The sequence below is a fragment of the Triticum dicoccoides genome, chromosome 2A (assembly GCF_002162155.2).
Source record: "Triticum dicoccoides isolate Atlit2015 ecotype Zavitan chromosome 2A, WEW_v2.0, whole genome shotgun sequence".
Lineage (NCBI taxonomy): Eukaryota > Viridiplantae > Streptophyta > Magnoliopsida > Poales > Poaceae > Triticum > Triticum dicoccoides.
In genome coordinates this window covers 626,569,725-626,589,225 of record NC_041382.1, presented here as the reverse complement: position 1 = coordinate 626,589,225, position 19,501 = coordinate 626,569,725, and the positions used below count along the sequence as shown (strand labels likewise).

The 19,501-nt window shown below is 43.9% G+C and overlaps 2 protein-coding genes across 2 annotated transcripts; one reads left to right on the top strand and one right to left on the bottom strand.

Moving 5' to 3' along the window:
- The first annotated feature begins 8,839 nt into the window (after nucleotides 1-8,839).
- Nucleotides 8,840-14,075, top strand: LOC119355845 (UDP-xylose transporter 1-like). The gene is made up of 8 exons (XM_037622732.1): nucleotides 8,840-9,040; nucleotides 10,725-10,867; nucleotides 10,989-11,173; nucleotides 11,249-11,316; nucleotides 11,672-11,804; nucleotides 12,102-12,263; nucleotides 12,926-13,198; nucleotides 13,767-14,075. Exons 2-8 carry the CDS (start codon nucleotides 10,753-10,755, stop codon nucleotides 13,851-13,853), a joined length of 1,023 nt encoding a protein of 340 aa, XP_037478629.1. The 5' UTR covers nucleotides 8,840-9,040; nucleotides 10,725-10,752; the 3' UTR covers nucleotides 13,854-14,075.
- Nucleotides 13,129-17,779, bottom strand: LOC119355844 (pentatricopeptide repeat-containing protein At3g53360, mitochondrial-like). The gene is made up of 2 exons (XM_037622731.1): nucleotides 14,707-17,779; nucleotides 13,129-13,229 (listed from the first exon to the last, which is right to left on the bottom strand). The coding sequence occupies exon 1, from the start codon at nucleotides 17,671-17,673 to the stop codon at nucleotides 15,403-15,405; it is 2,271 nt and encodes a 756-aa protein (XP_037478628.1). The 5' UTR covers nucleotides 17,674-17,779; the 3' UTR covers nucleotides 13,129-13,229; nucleotides 14,707-15,402.
- Between the last annotated feature and the right edge of the window lie 1,722 nt (nucleotides 17,780-19,501).

Here is a 19,501-nt window from a genome sequence, read left to right as displayed (position 1 = left end):
TATGGTCATGCACCCTTGAAGAGTGGTCTATTTTTGATGAATCTCGATAGTAGTGATACACATATTCATAATGTTGAAGCCAAAAGATGCAGAGTTGATAATGATAGTGCAGCTTATTTGTGGCACTGCCGTTTAGGTCATATCGGTGTAAAACACATGAAGAAACTCCATACCGATGGACTTTTGGAACCACTTGATTATTAATCACTTGGTACTTGTGAACCGTGCCTCATGGGCAAGATGACTAAAACGCCGTTCTCTGGTACTACGGAGAGAGCAACAGATTTGTTGGAAATCATACATACAGATGTATGTGGTCCAATGAATGTTGAAGCTCGTGGCGGATATCGTTATTTTCTCACCTTCACAGATGATTTAAGCACATATGGGTATATCTACTTAATGAAACATAAGTCTGAAACATTTGAAAAGTTCAAAGAATTTCAGAGTGAAGTTGAAAATCATCGGAACAAGAAAATAAAGTTTCTACGATCTGATCGTGGAGGAGAATATTTGAGTTACGAGTCTGGTTTACATTTGAAACAATGCAGAATAGTTTCGCAACTCACGCCACCCGGAACACCACAGCGTAATGGTGTGTCCGAACGTCGTAATCGTACTTTACTTGATATGGTGCGATCTATGATGTCTCTTACAGATTTACCGCTATCGTTTTGGGGTTATGCTTTAGAGACGATCGCATTCACGTTAAATAGGGCACCATCAAAATCCGTTGAGATGACGCCTTATGAACTATGGTTTGGCAACAAACCAAAGTTGTCGTTTCTGAAAGTTTGGGGTTGCGATGCTTATGTGAAAAAGCTTCAACCTGGTAAGCTCGAACCCAAATCGGAGAAATGTGTCTTCATAGGATACCCGAAGGAGACTGTTGGGTACACCTTCTATCACAGATCCGAAGGCAAGACATTTGTTGCTAAGAATGGATCCTTTCTAGAGAAGGAGTTTCTCTCGAAAGAAGTGAGTGGGAGGAAAGTAGAACTTGATGAGGTAACTGTACCTGCTCCCTTATTGGAAAGTAGTACATCACAGAAACCGGTTTCTGTGACACCTACACCAATTAGTGAGGAAGCTAATGATGATGATCATGAAACTTCAGAACAAGTTACTACTGAACCTCGTAGATCAACCAGAGTAAGATCCGCACTAGAGTGGTACGGTAATCCTGTTCTGGAAGTCATGCTACTAGATCATGATGAACCTACGAACTATGAAGAAGCAATGGTGAGCCAGATTCAGCAAAATGGCTTGAAGCCATGAAATCTGAGATGGGATCCATGTATGATAACAAAATGTGGACTTTGGTTGACTTGCCCAATGATCGGCAAGCAATTGAAAATAAATGGATCTTCAAGAAGAAGACTGACGCTGATGGTAATGTTACTGTCTACAAAGCTCGACTTGTCGCAAAAGGTTTTCGACAAGTTCAAGGAATTGACTACGATGAGACCTTCTCACCCGTAGCGATGCTTAAGTCTGTCTGAATCATGTTAGCAATTGCCGCATTTTATGATTATGAAATTCGGCAGATGGATGTCAAAACTGCATTCCTGAATGGATTTCTGGAAGAAGAGTTGTATATGATGCAGCAGGAAGGTTTTGTCGATCCAAAAGGAGCTAACAAAGTGTGCAAGCTCCAGCGATCCATTTATGGACTGGTTCAAGCATCTCAGAGTTGGAATAAACGCTTTGATAGTGTGATCAAAGCATTTGGTTTTGTACGGACTTTTGGAGAAGCCTGTATTTACAAGAAAGTGAGTGGGAGCTCTGTAGCATTTCTAATATTATATGTGGATGACATATTGCTAATCGGAAATGATATAGAATTTCTGGATAGCATAAAGGGATACTTGAATAAGAGTTTTTCAATGAAAGACCTCGATGAAGCTGCTTACATATTGGGCATTAAGATCTATAGAGATAGATCAAGACGCTTAATTGGACTTTCACAAAGCACATACCTTGACAAAGTTTTGAAGAAGTTCAAAATGGATCAAGCAAAGAAAGGATTCTTGCCTGTGTTACAAGGTGTGAAGTTGAGTAAGACTCAATGCCCGACCACTGCAGAAGATAGAGAGAAAATAAAAGATGTTCCCTATGCTTCAGCCATAGGCTCTATCATGTATGCAATGTTGTGTACCAGACCTGATGTGTGCCTTGCTATAAGTCTAGCAGGGAGGTACCAAAGTAATCCAGGAGTGGATCACTGGACAGCGGTCAAGAACATCTTGAAATACCTGAAAAGGACTAAGGATATGTTTCTCGTATATGGAGGTGACAAAGAGCTCATCGTAAATGATTACGTTGATGCAAGCTTTGACACTGATCCGGACGATTCTAAATCGCAAACCAGATACGTATTTACATTAAACGGTGGAGCTGTCAGTTGGTGCAGTTCTAAACAAAGCGTCGTGGCGGGATCTACATGTGAAGCGGAGTACATAGCTGCTTCGGAAGCAGCAAATGAAGGAGTCTGGATGAAGGAGTTCATATCCGATCTAGGTGTCATACCTAGTGCATCGGGTCCAATGAAAATCTTTTGTGACAATACTGGTGCAATTGCCTTGGCAAAGGAATCCAGATTTCACAAGAGAACCAAGCACATCAAGAGACGCTTCAATTCCATCCGGGATCTAGTCCAGGTGGGAGACATAGAGATTTGCAAGATACATACGGATCTGAATGTAGCAGACCCATTGACTAAGCCTCTTCCACGAGCAAAACATGATCAGCACCAAGGCTCCATGGGTGTTAGAATCCTTACTGTGTAATCTAGATTATTGACTCTAGTGCAAGTGGGAGACTGAAGGAAATATGCCCTAGAGGCAATAATAAAGTTATTATTTATTTCCTTATATCATGATAAATGTTTATTATTCATGCTAGAATTGTATTAACCGGAAACATAATACTTGTGTGAATACATAGACAAACAAAGTGTCACTAGTATGCCTCTACTTGACTAGCTCGTTAATCGAAGATGGTTATGTTTCCTAACCATAGACATGAGTTGTCATTTGATTAACGGGATCACATCATTAGGAGAATGATGTGATTGACATGACCCATTCCATTAGCTTAGCACCCGATCGTTTAGTATGTTGCTATTGCTTTCTTCATGACTTATACATGTTCCTATGACTATGAGATTATGCAACTCCCGTTTACCGGAGGAACACTTTATGTGCTACCAAACGTCACAACGTAAATGGGTGATTATAAAGGTGCTCTACAGGTGTCTCCAAAGGTACATGTTGGGTTGGCGTATTTCGAGATTAGGATTTGTCGCTCCGATTGTCAGAGAGGTATCTCTGGGCCCTCTCGGTAATACACATCACTTAAGCCTTGCAAGCAATGCAACTAATAAGTTAGTTGCAAGATGATGTATTACGGAACGAGTAAAGAGACTTGCTGGTAACGAGATTGAACTAGGTATTGAGATACCGACGATCGAATCTCGGGCAAGTAACATACCGATGACAAAGGGAACAACGTATGTTGTTATGCGGTCTGACCAATAAAGATCTTCGTAGAATATGTAGGAGCCAATATGAGCATCCAGGTTCCGCTATTGGTTATTGACCGGAGACGTGTCTCGGTCATGTCTACATTGTTCTCGAACCCGTAGGGTCCGCACGCTTAACGTTACGATGACAGTTTCATTATGAGTTTATATATTTTGATGTACCAAAGGTTGTTCGGAATCCCGGATGTGATCACGGACTTGACGAGGAGTCTCGAAATGATCGAGACATAAAGATCGATATATTGGACGACTATATTTGGACACCGAAAAGGTTCCGGGTAAGATTGGGACAATACCGGATCACCGGGAGGTTACCGGAAACCCCCAGGAGGTATATGGGCCTTAGTGGAAAGGAGGGGAAAGGAGCAAGGGAGGGGGCGCCCCACCCACCCCCCCAAGCCCAATCCGAATTGGGAGGGGGCCGGCCCCCCTTTCCTTCCTCCCTCCTTCCTCTTCCTTCCCTCTCCTACTCCTAATCGAAAAAAGGGGAGTCCTACTCCCGGTGGGAGTTGGACTCCCCCCCTTAGGCGCGCCACCCTCCTTGGCCGGCCCCCTCCTCCACTCCTTTATATACGGGGGCAGGGGGGCACCCCAGAGACACAACAATTGATCATTGATCTCTTAGCCGTGTGCGGTGCCCCCCTCCACCATAATCCTCGATAATATTGTAGTGGTGCTTAGGCGAAGCCCTGCGACGGTAGAACATCAAGATCGTCACCACGCCGTCGTGCTGACGGAACTCATCCCCGACATTTTGCTGGATCGGAGTCCGAGGATCGTCATCGAGCTGAACGTGTGCAAAAACTTGGAGGTGCCGTAGTTTCGGTGCTTGATCGGTCGGGCCGTGAAGACGTACGACTACATCAACCGCGTTGTTATAACGCTTCCGCTTCCGGTCTACGAGGGTACGCAGACAACACTCTCCCCTCTCGTTGTTGTGCATCACCATGATCTTGCGTGTGCGTAGGAATTTTTTTGAAATTACTACGTTCCCCAACAGTACGTGTGTTGAACGCGGAGGCGCCGTCCGTTCGGTGCTAGATTGGATCTTTCGCGATTTGAATTCGCGCGAGTACGACTCCATCAACCGCGTTCCTTGCAACGCTTCCGCTTAGCGATCTTCAAGGGTATGAAGATGCACTCCCTCTCTCTCGTTGCTAGCATCTCTTAGATTGATCTTGGTGACACGTAGGAAATTTTTTGAATTATTACTACGCTCCCCAACACCAGTTATGTTGTGACATTTGATAGCACACAAGGTATTCCTCCGGTATCTGGGAGTTGCATAATCTCATAGTCGAAGGAATATGTATTTGACATGAAGAAAGCAATAGCGATAAAACTGAACAACCAATATGCAAAGCTAACGGATGGGTATTGTCCATCACGTCATTCTCCTACTGATGTGACCCCGTTCATCAAATGACAACACATGTCTATGGTTAGGAAACTTAACCATCTTTGATTAACGAGCTAGTTTAGTAGAGGCTTACTAGAGACACAGTATTTTGTCTATATATCCACACATGTATCAAGTTTCCGGTTAATACGATTCTAGCATGAATAATAAACATTCATCATGATATAAGGAAATATAAAATAACAATTTTATTATTGCCTCTAGGGCATATTTCCTTCACATCCACCTTCCCCCTCTCCGCGCCGCCAGTCCAAGCCCATCCACCTCCTCCCTCTCCCGCTTCGGCACTCTACCCACGTTCCAGTGCTCCGCCATGGTCCGGACTAAGATCACGTACTATGCAATGCTCACGCCGGAGCGTCGCGACGAGATCTAGCGGGAGATCCGAGCGAGACAAGCCGCACACGCAGTCCTCATCGCTGTCGGGCTGCTTGCGGACTCGCCGGAGTCGGAGGAGGAGGAGTTGGCGTCGATGGAGGTGGAGGAGCCGGGCCAGCAGCTGCCGGTCTTCAACATGGAGCAGACAGAGGCGTAGCTCGCCATCGCCCAGTCCGACGAGATGGCGGAGCAGCAGGCCATCCTGGAGTCCATCTAGGATGAGGCCTATGTGGAGGCCAACCGGGCGTTCCTCCAGCGGGAGCAGGCGGACTCCAACGCGCTCTTCGCCGAATTCGACGCGGAGATAAAGACGGAGGAGGCCGGAGCAGAGCAGCCGGAGGCGTCGAAGCTGCAGCTGCCGCCCATGCTGGTACGGAGATCGTCGACATAGTACCTGGGTTATTTCATTTGCATGTCTTTATATGGATTTACGAATCTAGTATGAGATGTCCGGATGCAACAAGTAAAATTTGAGGCGTGTCCAATCACTACTCGCGGGCGCGTCCGGTCGCATTCGGAGGCGTTTGAGGGGTTATATTCATCATGTGGTTGGAGATGCTCTAACATGACTTGTACTGGCCATTGTCATTTAGCCGATCACTCCGTGTGCTTCTAAGGCTCGGCAATCTGAATATTAAACATTGTAAAGTTACAGATGTATCTCGTACTTGATCATTTTAATGATAGGCACTGTATGCGCCACCTCATAGTTAAAAGAAAAAACGTCTACGATGACTGAATCCTCTGCAGCCTTAACCATATCTATTCCTGTCAAAGTACAGTACACTGCATGAAATTTCCCGCAAACAAGTGCCCTGCACCGCACGGTATGATTCCACTGCAACAAGCACCCGAGAATTCAATTCGATCCAATCCAGTCCGCGTCGTGCTCGTCTCCCGGGGGAAAGCCGACCGCGGCAGCGGCGCCATCGCTTTGCTCAGCTCCGTGCACGGGGCACACTGAAAGCGGAGTTAGGGGCCGCCTGGTCGACCGGCCGGTTCGGGTCGGGCCAATGGCCGGTGAGGAGCTGGACTTGGATGGACGGACGACATTTCTACTGCTCCGTTCTACTGCCACCAACACCACCGGTCCGGCGTGGTGCGCGATCTGGAAGGACGCGATCGAGGGGCAGGGGGGGCAACAAGTCAAGGCGCGGCGGCGACACCGCATCGGCCAGGCTTCCATCCGTGGCCGTGTCGGGCGTTGCGTCAGTGCGATGTGCCGCCCGGCCGTGCCCACCAGACGCCGGAACAGGACGGGTGCGAGGCAGTCAAGGCTAGGGCCAGTACGCCTAGCTGGTGCAACGTGGGAGACTGTTGCGTGTGCCGATGCCGGAACCGGAAGGCGGCCAACCAACTGAGATCGTCTGAAACTCTGAATTCTTCCCCTACTACGACAAAAAAAATGCCTCAATCAATCTGCCTTGCCTTTGTACTAACTAGCTTTTATTAATGGTAGTATGATTAGACCGCTCAACTAATAGTAAGTCCGTGAAAGCATGGCTCCGGGGGGCCACTTGACGGAACAGTTTTTTAGTTCACCAAGCGGCAACGTGATGATCCAGCCTTGCTTTGGGCCAAAGCGAGGCCAGGAAACCACCAACAGAAATCCGTGACCGCGGTAGCATTTTTCGTAAACTATAAACTACGTACGGTCTACTCACGGTAGCTCGACGGCTGCACCACGGTGCCTTTCTTCAGGGCCGCAATGATCCCAAAACATCTACGCCTGAACAACAAAAATGCTCCTGTGGTGAAAACGGAAACATTTTCACGTGGATTTGGACAGGATCGCAATGAGTTCCCATGCAGTGGAATCACCTAGTACATGCTCTCTCCACTGGAACTGCATTGCACTGCAATCATGCAATGGTAAAAGATCAGGACCGACAGTTCGAGGTAAAATGGAGAGGCCCGCCGATTTGCGAGCTTTTTTAATCGGCGAAATGGATTTCAGGTGATGTGGTGGGGGAGAGGTGGTACGAGTACGAGAAAAAGAGTGAGACCGAAGGCTCACCAAACGGAGGCAATAAAATGGAGCCGCTCTCCGCGGACGGACGTGTGTTGTTGTGTGCGGCTGCTGTTGGGCCGTTACCTTTGCTTGCATTTACAGAAAGCCGGGCGCTTTACAACCACCTGCTGCCTCCTCCCAACCTTGTGCCCCAAGTGACAAAAGGAAAGGGATTCTTTTCTTTTCTTTTCTTTTTTCTTTCTTTCTTTCTTTCTGTTGCGTCAATTATTGGAGATTACAACAGGTTTTGATCCTCTTTTTAGCTTGCATTTGTTTAACTGTATGTATGCAGTGGATGCGCCTTTGTTAGGTCGACGCTCGATCGAAATGATGCGTCTCACCCGTTTGTTCTTGTTTTTCTCTCACCCTTTTTGTTCACCACTTTCACACACAGGCAGTAGCATCTTACTTGCAGTGCTCGCAGCGGGAAAAAGAATTACAGAGGAGCACATTCTCTAGGATGGTGGTTTGTACTACCCTAGTGTCGCCCTATGATTGGAGAAAAGGAGCACTTTTTTGAATGAAAAAGCGCATACATGATTAATCTCAAGAGCATATTCTGTGATGCCCATTCTTCGTGGGTGCTCACCGACACTAGCTCCTAACATACGACGAATATGACCGTACGAAATGTGAAAACATTTGGTAACGTACTATCATTGACACGAAATAAATCATACCACAAAATTCAAATATATATTTGATCTACAGATGGGGAAATAAAAAGACAGATTATGTTTGAAAGCAATCATAAAACCGAAAATGAAGTAATAGTAAATGATAATGGTGGGTGTGACTAGAAGCGCTGGATATTCTATCGGCTATACTCTGATCAAGGCTATATTTCACGCATTGATTGAGATCAAACATCCATTTCACATGGTCCTGGGTAAAGTAATAAGGAAACAATGTGCGGCAATAGTTTATTTGGGCAAAAGGAACAAGGGTGATGGCCAGATATGAAAGATGGCATGTGTGAATGGTTGCTGCACTTGTTGCAATACGTTACTAAAATAGAGGGAAAGTGTATATTGCTGATGAGAAAGAAAACTCCATTTATGCTTTATCTCAAAAAGCATTCTCCCTCAAGGCCCTGGGAGGCTGGCACACAGTTTGCTCATAGAAAACCCCATGTCGACTGAGTGCATTTTTGCCAAAAATAAATAAACTTAGTGGACATTTCCTTTCCCAAGAAATTCCTACACATTTGCATGCTAAAATGTTCAGCTTTTTAGGCAACGAAAAATATCACAGAGTCCATATATTTGCACGCCTATGATATTGATTGCTGTCCGAGTTCATCATTTTAAGTGGACAATCTTGCAGTTCACAGCGTCATTTTCTATGGCTGCGGTGGCCCCAGGCTAGAATCTTTCGTTGGTTGAGAAGGAAATTGTCGTGCACGCTCGTGTAGAAGGAGCATGTTGCACGATGCCTTATAGGCTCACCAAGGAAGCATCCACTCAACAGCATCAAAGCCAGCACCTAACTGCCCACCATACACACTCACCTTCCCCCCCTGTAAACTCTGAACATAAAAGTGCCTGTCCCTCCCTCCATTCCTCTTCCAAGGAGAGGAGAGCCACCTTACGCTCTCTCATCTCTCTCTGTCTCCCTCTCTCTGTTCTCTCGATACGGAGGGAGGTGTGCCGTTCTTCGAGGAGACGAAGCAGCAGCTGTCGGAAAGGTACAGACTCCCAAGCGAACATTCCTACTGTTGGTTGATCCTAATGTTGCTGCTTCTCAGGTTAATCATGTTTTTGCATTTCTAACTCTGTATGTTGTGCATGCCTGCTTACACCTGAACTCCGTGTTTCTACCCCAATCCCTGGCCAAGTCCATGCATAAGAGCATCATACATATCGACAATGTGGAGATTTATGGTTTCTTTCTTAGCATTGGCAGGATTTGAAGGTTACCCTATCAAGCCAGTATATGATCATAGTATAAGATAACTAAGCAGAGTCTCAAAGACACCGACTTATGAACAGTTCGCGATTTGTCATGGATCGCATAGTGATTGTTCTTCGTAGGGTGCATTATGAATGTCATGATCATGTGCATAGAATTTCAGTTATCCACCTTTGCTGTACATTGTTTAGCTATGCTTATCACTGCCTTGTGAGACGACAGTACATCCACATGAGCATTGCTTAGCTATGCTAGTTACCTAACTGTGTTCTTCACGCTTTCATGGTCTTTTTATGCTTGGAAAATCAGCTCTCCAAGAAATATACAAACTAATTGATATCAGGGTAAATGTAGCATCCGGCCAGGACTGAAGCGATTATAAATGATTTGTAAACTTCATCCCTCCTAGAACAAAATACAAGAGCCAGTGTCCATAAGATAGATGAATTAGAAAAATATAATAGAATCCCTTTCCATATTAAAAGTGTGAATTCATGGCATGTATTGTGACCATTTTATTCAAAATTAACTCATCTAACATGTTGCTTAGGAAGTGACCAAATCACCAAACACATGGGCTCCCATGTGTTTTTCCTATTCTATTTGGTCATTCAGTTGACATCTTGCTGAAGTATCAATCATTTGAGAGCCACTTGAACTACCTTTAGATTATTGTACCCACCAAGAAACAACCTAGTAGGTGGCAGGTACCAACTCTCCAGATTATATTTATAGGTACAAATAAGCCAGTAGTTAGGTCGAGTATGACGTATAGACTACAGTCTACAGTCATGCCAAAACATAACAATCTCTTCTAATGTTTGCGCTCCATGTTCTGGATCTGATAATTAATTAATATAATGTCTCACTTGCTAGTCATAGCAGTTTTGTATGCTCCATTTGTAATCAGTAATGTGTTAATGATTATCCTGATTTGGTGTGCAAGTAGGTGCTAGTTTATTGAGATGTTGTTGCTGCGAAGCTTGGATCTATGTGACATCTGCGTAACATACTAATATTAAGCAGTACTATAATACAACAAACTTAACGGATGATATCATCTGACTGCTATAATTCTTGTATGTGACTTGGGCCAGCTAAGAATTTGACCCATTCCATTCTAGGACGAACATAGATGGTCATAGTTATTCCTCTCCATAAACATTGATAAGGACACTAACAATATTCAAACACTAACTACCTCCCAAATAACTCGACCAAACTTGGACCTTCTCTTCTCCTATTATCTTGTACATCAAGACAAATTAAGTTGGTTTTCCATTTCACATGAAAATAGGAAGGTGTAGTCACATATATCATAAACTAAAGGACACTATCACACCATTGCAACAGAAATTGTATGGTCTCACAAAAGCAATTAATTCAGGCTAACAGTAGGCTATGTTCAGTGTGTAGCATGTGTACCTTGCACCTAACTCTTCATGATAATGTAACTTCAGATAAGCAAGGAAACATCAGCTGGTCAAGATGACAGCTGGTTTACAGCTCGGCGTGATCGGGTCTCTCGCGCTCTCCGTTGCATCTTCAGTTGCCATTGTCATCTGCAACAAAGCTCTCATCAGCACACTTGGTTTCCCATTCGGTCAGTACAGAAGCCTTCATGTTTGCAAGATTCAACAGAACTTAACAACAAACCAAAGGCCATGCATGAATAGATTCAAATACTTGCAATTTATGCTTAACTCTGTTGTTTTCGAATGTAGCTACAACATTAACAAGCTGGCATCTCATGGTGACCTACTGCACCCTCCATGTGGCACAACGCTTACATTTTTTTGAGCCCAAGGCAATTGATGGACATACAGTGATCCTCTTTGGGTTTCTGAACGGCACCTCAATTGGACTTTTAAACCTTAGTTTAGGATTCAACTCCATTGGATTCTACCAGGTAAGGGCTGCTCTATCTAGGTACCATTTTTCATAAACCATGCTGCAAGTATTTTGAATTCAGTATGTTCTGCAGATGACGAAACTGGCCATAATACCTTTCACTGTGCTGTTGGAGACAATCTTCCTGAACAAAAGATTCAGGTTTTTCAATATAAACTCAGTACTTTACCTTAATTAAGGAGTCAACCACTGTAAATTGCACCCCATTTATGATCAGAGCAAAAAGATACAAGATAGATGATGGCACATGCACTATACTAAAGTACATATTGATAATTTGAAACTGGAACAAGAAATTATTGCTAATCCATAGTATTATATATTATATTCAAAGGGGGAAATAACTTTAGATGTGTTCTTTTACAAGCATCAACTTTTGGATCAAACGATGAAAAGCTAATCACGCATAAATGAGTCATTTACTTGTTTAGTTTTTCTGGGCCTATGGTATTTATTTTTATCATCAGTGAGCTAATACCAGTCCAACAACGTGCAGCGAGACTATCAAGCTCTCTCTTATGGTCTTACTTCTTGGAGTAGGTATCGCATCAGTTACAGATCTCGAGCTAAATCTACTTGGGTCCGTCCTTTCTGGCCTCGCCATCGCCACCACTTGTGTTGGCCAAATTGTATCCTACATTTAATACTTTACTCGTCGTTGACATTCCAAAAACTGCAGATTAAAAGAAAAGAATAAGGAAATCTTATTATTCGAAACCTTTTAAATGCAACTTGCAGTAGTCTTAGCAGGTTTTCTTAAAAGGCTGGAGAACCATATATGTTATTTGTGAAGCATCAAAATTCTTATTTCTTAGTGCTAGATTCTTTCTGAATTAGGTTGCATTTACTTTCATATAAAAATAGGTGAATCTTTATCTTGTTACTGTAGCCACATGGTATCCTTAACCCAACAACTTTGAATGAAGCTCACAAACACAATACAGAAGAAACTGAAGGTCTCGTCAACGCAGCTTCTGTACCAATCTGCGCCATACCAAGCAGCAATTTTGTTTGCGACCGGCCCGTTTGTGGATCGACTCCTTACAAACCGCAGTGTCTTCGCCCACAAATACACCACTCCAGTTGTGGTATGTTCTGAATATTTCATGCAGTTACAAATATCTGAAAAGAACAATTTTATAATGTCACTGTGAGATCTTAACATTCTTTTAAAAATGCCCGTCAAGCCAACTATTTTGTGGAAATTCATAATGCATGGCATCTTCGGTGAGGAAGTGACACTCACAATTTGTTCTTTCTAAGTAGCTAGCCAAAGTTCTGAAACCTGACATCAAATAATTTCCTGATCTACCTATCAAGTTGGGACTCCCGACTAAAAATTGTTATAGCCTGAATATACATTTCACTTTTAGTGCTTTTCCATGAAAGAAATGTATAAAATGAAGACCAAACCCAGTGATTTGAAGGGGGGAAAATAAGATAGATTTTATGCATGTAACTACTGCTAGATTTCATAAATGTAAAATGTGAAGTGCCTTACGTTCAAGTTTATTTCAATGGTACATTGATACCTACAGTCCTAAAGAAGTAAACAACAAATTAATATGAAATTGCTCCAGCTGTTACTGCTAGAATGAATCAGCATTTTAAGCGCAGTAGCAGTTGATTGTCATGCTCCTGGGTGAGACATTAAACATATATGTTGCAAGTTAACGCTCTCAGAGATATACCTCAAATTTCGATGGACAATACATGCAACATGATGCTCTTTATCATGAATTATATGCAGGGTTTCATCATCCTATCTTGCTTGATTGCGGTATCTGTGAACTTCAGTACATTTCTTGTGATTGGAACGACGTCTCCAGTCACATACCAGGTGCTTGGCCACCTTAAGACATGCCTGGTTCTCTCTTTTGGCTACACTCTACTACACGATCCTTTCACCATGAAGAACATATTAGGCATTCTGGTCGCCATATTTGGTATGGCATTGTATTCCTTCTTCTCAGTCAGGGAGAGCAAGAAGAAGTCAACAAATGATGCTCTGCCAGTTTCACAGGTTTGATTTTGCCTCCAACCTGGTATCATATCTAAATCATGATTATAATCTTGATGGCACAAAATAGAAGGTAGATCGACGAATGGCAGTTATACTAACAATTCTTATGCTCCTAATCTCAGCAGCAACAGCAAAGAGTCAAATTTCCACGTCAAACAAAATGTAGTAGCAGTTGAATTTTCTGAAATAAACATTCATATTTCAAAAGTTGAGACTATACATCAGTTAAAATTTGCATATTGATGTACAAAATTAGTATTTTCTGGCAGCAAAAGCAAGTGATAAGGATTATTATGTGTGCAGGACAGAAACTTTTATGCACATTAGCTGACAAAAGTAAACTCGGACAATTGATAATACCATGCTTCTGCCAATCCATTACCCAATACTGGAAGCAAACTAGAGCTCATCAGTTTAGCTTAATTATATTTATGAATAATATGTGCTCTCTTAAGCATAGTTTTTATGATGAATGTGTCGAGAAAATTGGCAACTCTTCCATGAAAGACAGTTCAATTTGCTCCCAAATTTCAGTTTCACTCATTTCATGTTTTTTATGCCTTTGTAGATGCCAGATAAGGAGACTGAACCACTTTTGGCAACCAAAGACGGCAGTGATATCAAGAAGGCAAATGGTGTATCTCACGGCTGCTAAGACTTCCCTTGCTTAGTGTAGATATAGTATGCACGTCTGCTCTTCGAGTTTCAAGGATCTGGAAAGCCATTTCTTTCCGTTCTTAAATTTCTTTTGTAGAGAAGGAAAAGATTTCCATATCGTAGAGTGTATATTTTGACACAACAATTATTATTTGCTTATCCTTTTTCGCACTTAACAGTTCCATCTGAAGGTTTACTGGTGAAGATTGCCTTCCTGTGACATACCCCCGTTTGTCAAAACCCAGTTCTTATATGCTACAATAAGCATTTCGAACACATATTTGTTATGTCAACAGGATGGCATGGTGAGAATTAGACTAGGGACGAGATGTAAAGCGATATAGCCCCATCTGTTTAACTGCATTATTAAAATTTACTTGGAGCTATAAAATGATTAATCCAATCGCTATCTCCAACATGATATTAATCATACAATCAATATCTACAACGATGACCTGTCAGAAATGTTTGTTAGACTGTTACACGTCCTGTGGATTAGCATGCATTGTAGCACAGCTACTAACATCAGAAAGTACACTTTAGCATACTTGTTTTCACATCAAACCTGATAATAGAATGAATCAGTAAAGACGTTTTTTTTACTATTTACTGCAGGGCAAATCCCCACAGTCCTTTATTAAAATCCAAACAGGAAAAAAACTGTACAAAATATTTACATCCCAAAAGAAAGGAAGAATCTAACTAGGGCTACTTACCTACTGAATACATGATCAGGGTAGACCCTTGATCCAAGCCAATAGCTTTGGCCTAACCGAATCCTTAACCCTATGATGTAAATGCGCATTCCTATAGATCAGCTTTATGTTGCAACTGTAAATCTATAGTAATACCTGATAGACTGCTGGTGACTATCAAACCTTCTGAGGAAAATAATGAGGTGAGAGTCTATTGAATTTTTGAACAGTCCACCGTCCCCATGTTGCTACTACATGTGTCTCTGTTACTCCCATGTGAATTCATTCTGTAATTGTTGTCTTCACCAAATACATATATCCGCAGAACTAGCTTGCATGAGATATGTTACTCTGAACTTCCTTGTGGTAGAACTCGTGCTGACAAGCTGATACCCTTAAAAATGAAAAGCTTCTCAGTGCAGTGGTAGATTAAAAGAGACTGGTCTTTGACCATTCTGTACAGCTCAGACTCTTGACCATAATCCAGTATCTTGCTCCACTACTAAAATCCTACTTAGTAGGACTATGTGGTCATTCAAACACATTTAACTTGCCCTTTATCTATCAAATAACAAGATCACTTTAGTAGCTCTTTCAGGCCTCAGCAGGCTTACTAGGTATACTGTTCAAACAACCCGGTAAGACATATTTCTCTTCACATATGGAAGCCAAAGGAAAAGCAACAGCTTCTGGTCACAAACTTACCTCTTCTTTCCATCTATTTATGGAAGAAACCAATGGCCTGCTGGACTGCGGATTAATTAATCAAATACAGCACACGGTCACAAAGACCAAGTGTCATACAGCTTTGGTAGGTTGGCCAATTCTAACAAACCCCCAAGAAGACCTGACTCAACCATATTCCATAACCATTTCTTCATCTGACAAATCACTATTTGTATGATCAAAACTAGTATATTGACATGGTAGCTTTGGAACATAACCAGCTTTTATCATTTCCATTCCAACTATATCAAGCATTGTGTAAATTTCCTCAGACTCTGGATGCGATCTGTCCTCTACTATAAAGACTTTTAGCTCCCCCTTTAACTTAACCCAGCTCTTCCCTGGTGATTTCTTAACACCACTGCTTGTCATTGCCTTCTTCAATCTTGCAAACTCATTCCAATCACCAGAAGCAGCATATATGTTGCACAACAAGACATAGGCAGCAGAATGGGAAGGATCAATATTCAAAACGCCTTCTGCTGCCCTCTTTCCCATCTCCACGTCATTATGTGTTTTGCTAGCAGCAAGCAGGGTCTTCCACATCACAATATCGGGCTCAAATGGCATTTGATCAACAAATTTTGCTGCCTCAGTTAGTCTCCCAGCACGTGATAGCAAGTCAATGACACATGAACAATGCTCTCTTGTTGGAAGAATGCCATGTTCAGGCTCCATAATACTGTAGTAATAGCAGCCTTCATCGACAAAGCCGACGCGGCTGCATGCTGTGAGAACCCCAACAAATGTTACATGATTTGGCCTGATTCCCAAGTTTCTCATCCTCGCAAATAAATCAAGTGCTTTCCTTGCATAACCAGATTGGGCATAGCCAACAATCAAACTGCTCCAAGAGAACACGTCACAGTTGGTGCCCATCATTTCAAAGTGCTTTGCGGCATCATCTAAACTTCCACATTTAGCATAGGTATCAATTAGACCATTGCTCAGCATTGTATCGTTCACCAGACCTACTTTGAAGGTGTATGCATGGACCTGTTTCACCATTTCAAGGTAACCCAACTCGGCAGAAGCACTCAGAACATTGTTTAAACTGATCCCGTCCAGACTCGGCACCGACCTCTGCAAAAGGTTGAACAACTCAAAGACTACTTCCAGATGCTGGTGCTGTACACATGCAGTGAGAATGCTGTTCCAGGTGACAACATCACGATCTTTTGTCTCATGAAAAACATCCATCGCAGAGGAGAAATCCATACACCGCGCATACATGCTGAGTAAAGAATTGCATACTGAGACATCCCCATCCAAACCCATTTTGACCAAGTAAGAGTGGATCAATCTTCCATGTTGTAAAGCATCACAGCCCGCACACGCACATAACAAGCCCCTAACGGTAATGCCATCAGGCCTGAGGCCAGAGTCTCTCATATCAGAGAACAGTACCATAGCCTCACTAAGGAGACCCTCAACAGAGCAAGCATTGATTATTGAATTCCAAGAAACCAAATCTGGAGCATCAATCCCATAAAACACTTTCCTTGCAGACTCCAATTTCTTGCACCGGGCATACATGTCGCTTAATGAACAACCTGCATACGAGTTACAGTCCAGCCTATACTTCACAGACAAGCTATGAATCTGCTTCCCATACTCCAAACTACCCAGAACCCCACAAGCCCTAAACACGCTTCCCAAATGGAACTGATTAGGATGATGCAGCCCCTCAGCAATCATCTCCCTGAAAATCTGCAACGCCTCCATTTCGCACCCTTGCTGTGCAAACCCTGCAATAATGGACCCCCAGGAAATCAGGTCTTTCTCCCTCATCCTCGTGAAGAGCAAGTACCCATCCCCAACGAAGCCGCTCTTGGAGTACATCGTGACAAGAGCATTCTGCACGATCAAGTCATTTCCAGTCTCAGACTTCATAGCCTGTGCATGCACCTGCCTTCCCACAACAGCGTCCCCAAGCTCTGCGCACGCACGCACAGCACTACCGAGCGCAAACTGGTCAGGCGCAGTCCCCGCCCGTAGCATTAAAGAGAACAGAACGAGAGCATCAGTGGAGCGTCTGTTCTGCACGTGGGCCGCGATAACAGATGCCCAAGAGACAGGGTTCTTGGCAGGCATTTCGTCGAACACCAGGCGGGCAGAGTCTGGGGCAGCGCACCGGCCGTACATGGTGATAAGGTGGTTGTTGAGGACAGTATTTCGGGCAAGTCCGGCATCAGGGGATGCAATCAAGTGGTGGTGGACGAGGCGGCCCTGGCAGAGGGAGCGGAGGCGGGAGCATGCGGCGACGAGGGCGGCGTATGTGGCCGCGGAGAGAGGAGCGGGAGCGGGCGAGGAGGGGAGCGATTGGAAGGCGTGGAGGGCGGCAGAGAGACGGCCGGAGTGGTAGAGCTGGAGGATGGTGCCGTTGGGGTTCTGCATCTGCGGCGGTTTTGAACTCGCAGTTGGAGGCGACGACCGGCACCCTGGCGGGAGAGATTGGTAAAATGTTTGGAGACGACGGCCGGCTAGGTGACGATCAGGAGCTCAGGAATGCATATGTGCCAGTATCATCACAGCATCTCTAGCAGATCCAGTATAACCTCGTCGGCTCTTACAATTTTTATCGATTTTGTCTAAATAGATCATGTAAAAAAAGTGACCCGTAAAAACCCGGCTCAGCCGCTATATTACCGTATCCGGCATGTTTTAGGGTTTCTATCCGTCAAATCCCCCAGCTTCCTCCGTTACAATTCCTCTCTCTCTCCGGCACCAAACCCACCGTGTGTGTCATGAACTTAACATGACAGATGCCCTAGCAAAAGGACTTAGGTGTGAAGCCATCACAGCTAGGTTAGCTCGAAGGGGTTAAACGGGACAATGACACAGAGAGTTACCCAGATTCGGCCCCTCTCAACGAGGTAAAAGCCTACTCCTGCTTTAGGTTGTATTGCTTGAGTTTCGATTACCAGAGAGCGATTACGCTTGACCTAATTCTCGATTGGTTGTTACTTCAGTTAACCCGCCGTCGGGTCACCCATACAGGTTGATGCCCGGCGGTTTACAGAGTCCGACCGGCTCACACAAACGTGACCGGCTCGGTTTCTAATAAGCTTGCCTTACAATAAAGTTAAATATATGGCGTCTCATCCCTTTGGGCCTTAAGTCGCCTCTGGGTCTTGGGCCTTCAATAAGCCTACTTCATGAACCGTCATCTTCATGTCTTGGGCGGACTTCTTCATCTTTTAAGCCGCCAGCAGCGTGACCCGGCCCCTCCTGGGCGGGTCATATTCAATAGTCATATCCCCAACATTAGGCCCCAGGTTGATTTGAACTCGTTCACATCAATAAGCCTGCTTCACGAACCGCCATCTTCATGTCTTGGGCCTCGTCGGACTTCTTCATCTTTTAAGCCGCCAGCAGCGTGACCCGGCCCCTCCTGGACGGGTCATATTCAATAGTCATATCCCTAACATTAGGCCCCAGGTTGATTTGAACTTGTTCACATCAATTTTCAGTATTTGACTTACCAGAATCTTCCATCGTCAATTCTTTATCATTTCATTATAATCCGCCATGACGTCACATCTCAGAATTGTGTTAACCCACCATGACATCATCTCGCATTAACTTCGCACGAAGCCCTGGATATCTCAACAGATCTTTTATCTTTAATGGACCTCTCGAAAATCAAGGCGTCCACACAGCCACATAATCATTTTTCGGCCTCCTCGATTCCCGCGCATGCCATCTATCCACTTCCTTATAAATAGGGATAGGGGGTCCTCCTTTTCACTTTTACCCCTGCCTCTGCCTCTTCTTCTCCTTCCTCGCGACAACGGACGCCTCCGGAGCTCCGCCGCCCACGTCGACTTCATCAACCTTGGCCGCTGCATCAACCTGACCTCGACCAGAAAACGGTGACGCCCCTCCGCTGTTCATCAGCATCCCCAGGTACTTATTTTGACTCATATAAGATCTGCACTAGGGTTTGCTCAGTTCATCGGAGTTCTTCGCCATTCTTCCTCTTCCTTCTTTAGATTATATATTTAGATCTGAACTCAACATCAAAGTTATGCAGTAGTAGTTTTAGCATTCATTTTCAATAGCAGAAGACACCCCCTCTGTAGAAGATCTCATCTGAACACACGAGCTCTTCTGATGCCGCCACCTTAGGTTTAGAATTTATTTTATTTTCTGAACTGATGTAGATCCAAAATCATAGCACCAATCTGTGGAATCTGTTTGTCCATCACTTAACAAAAAATCA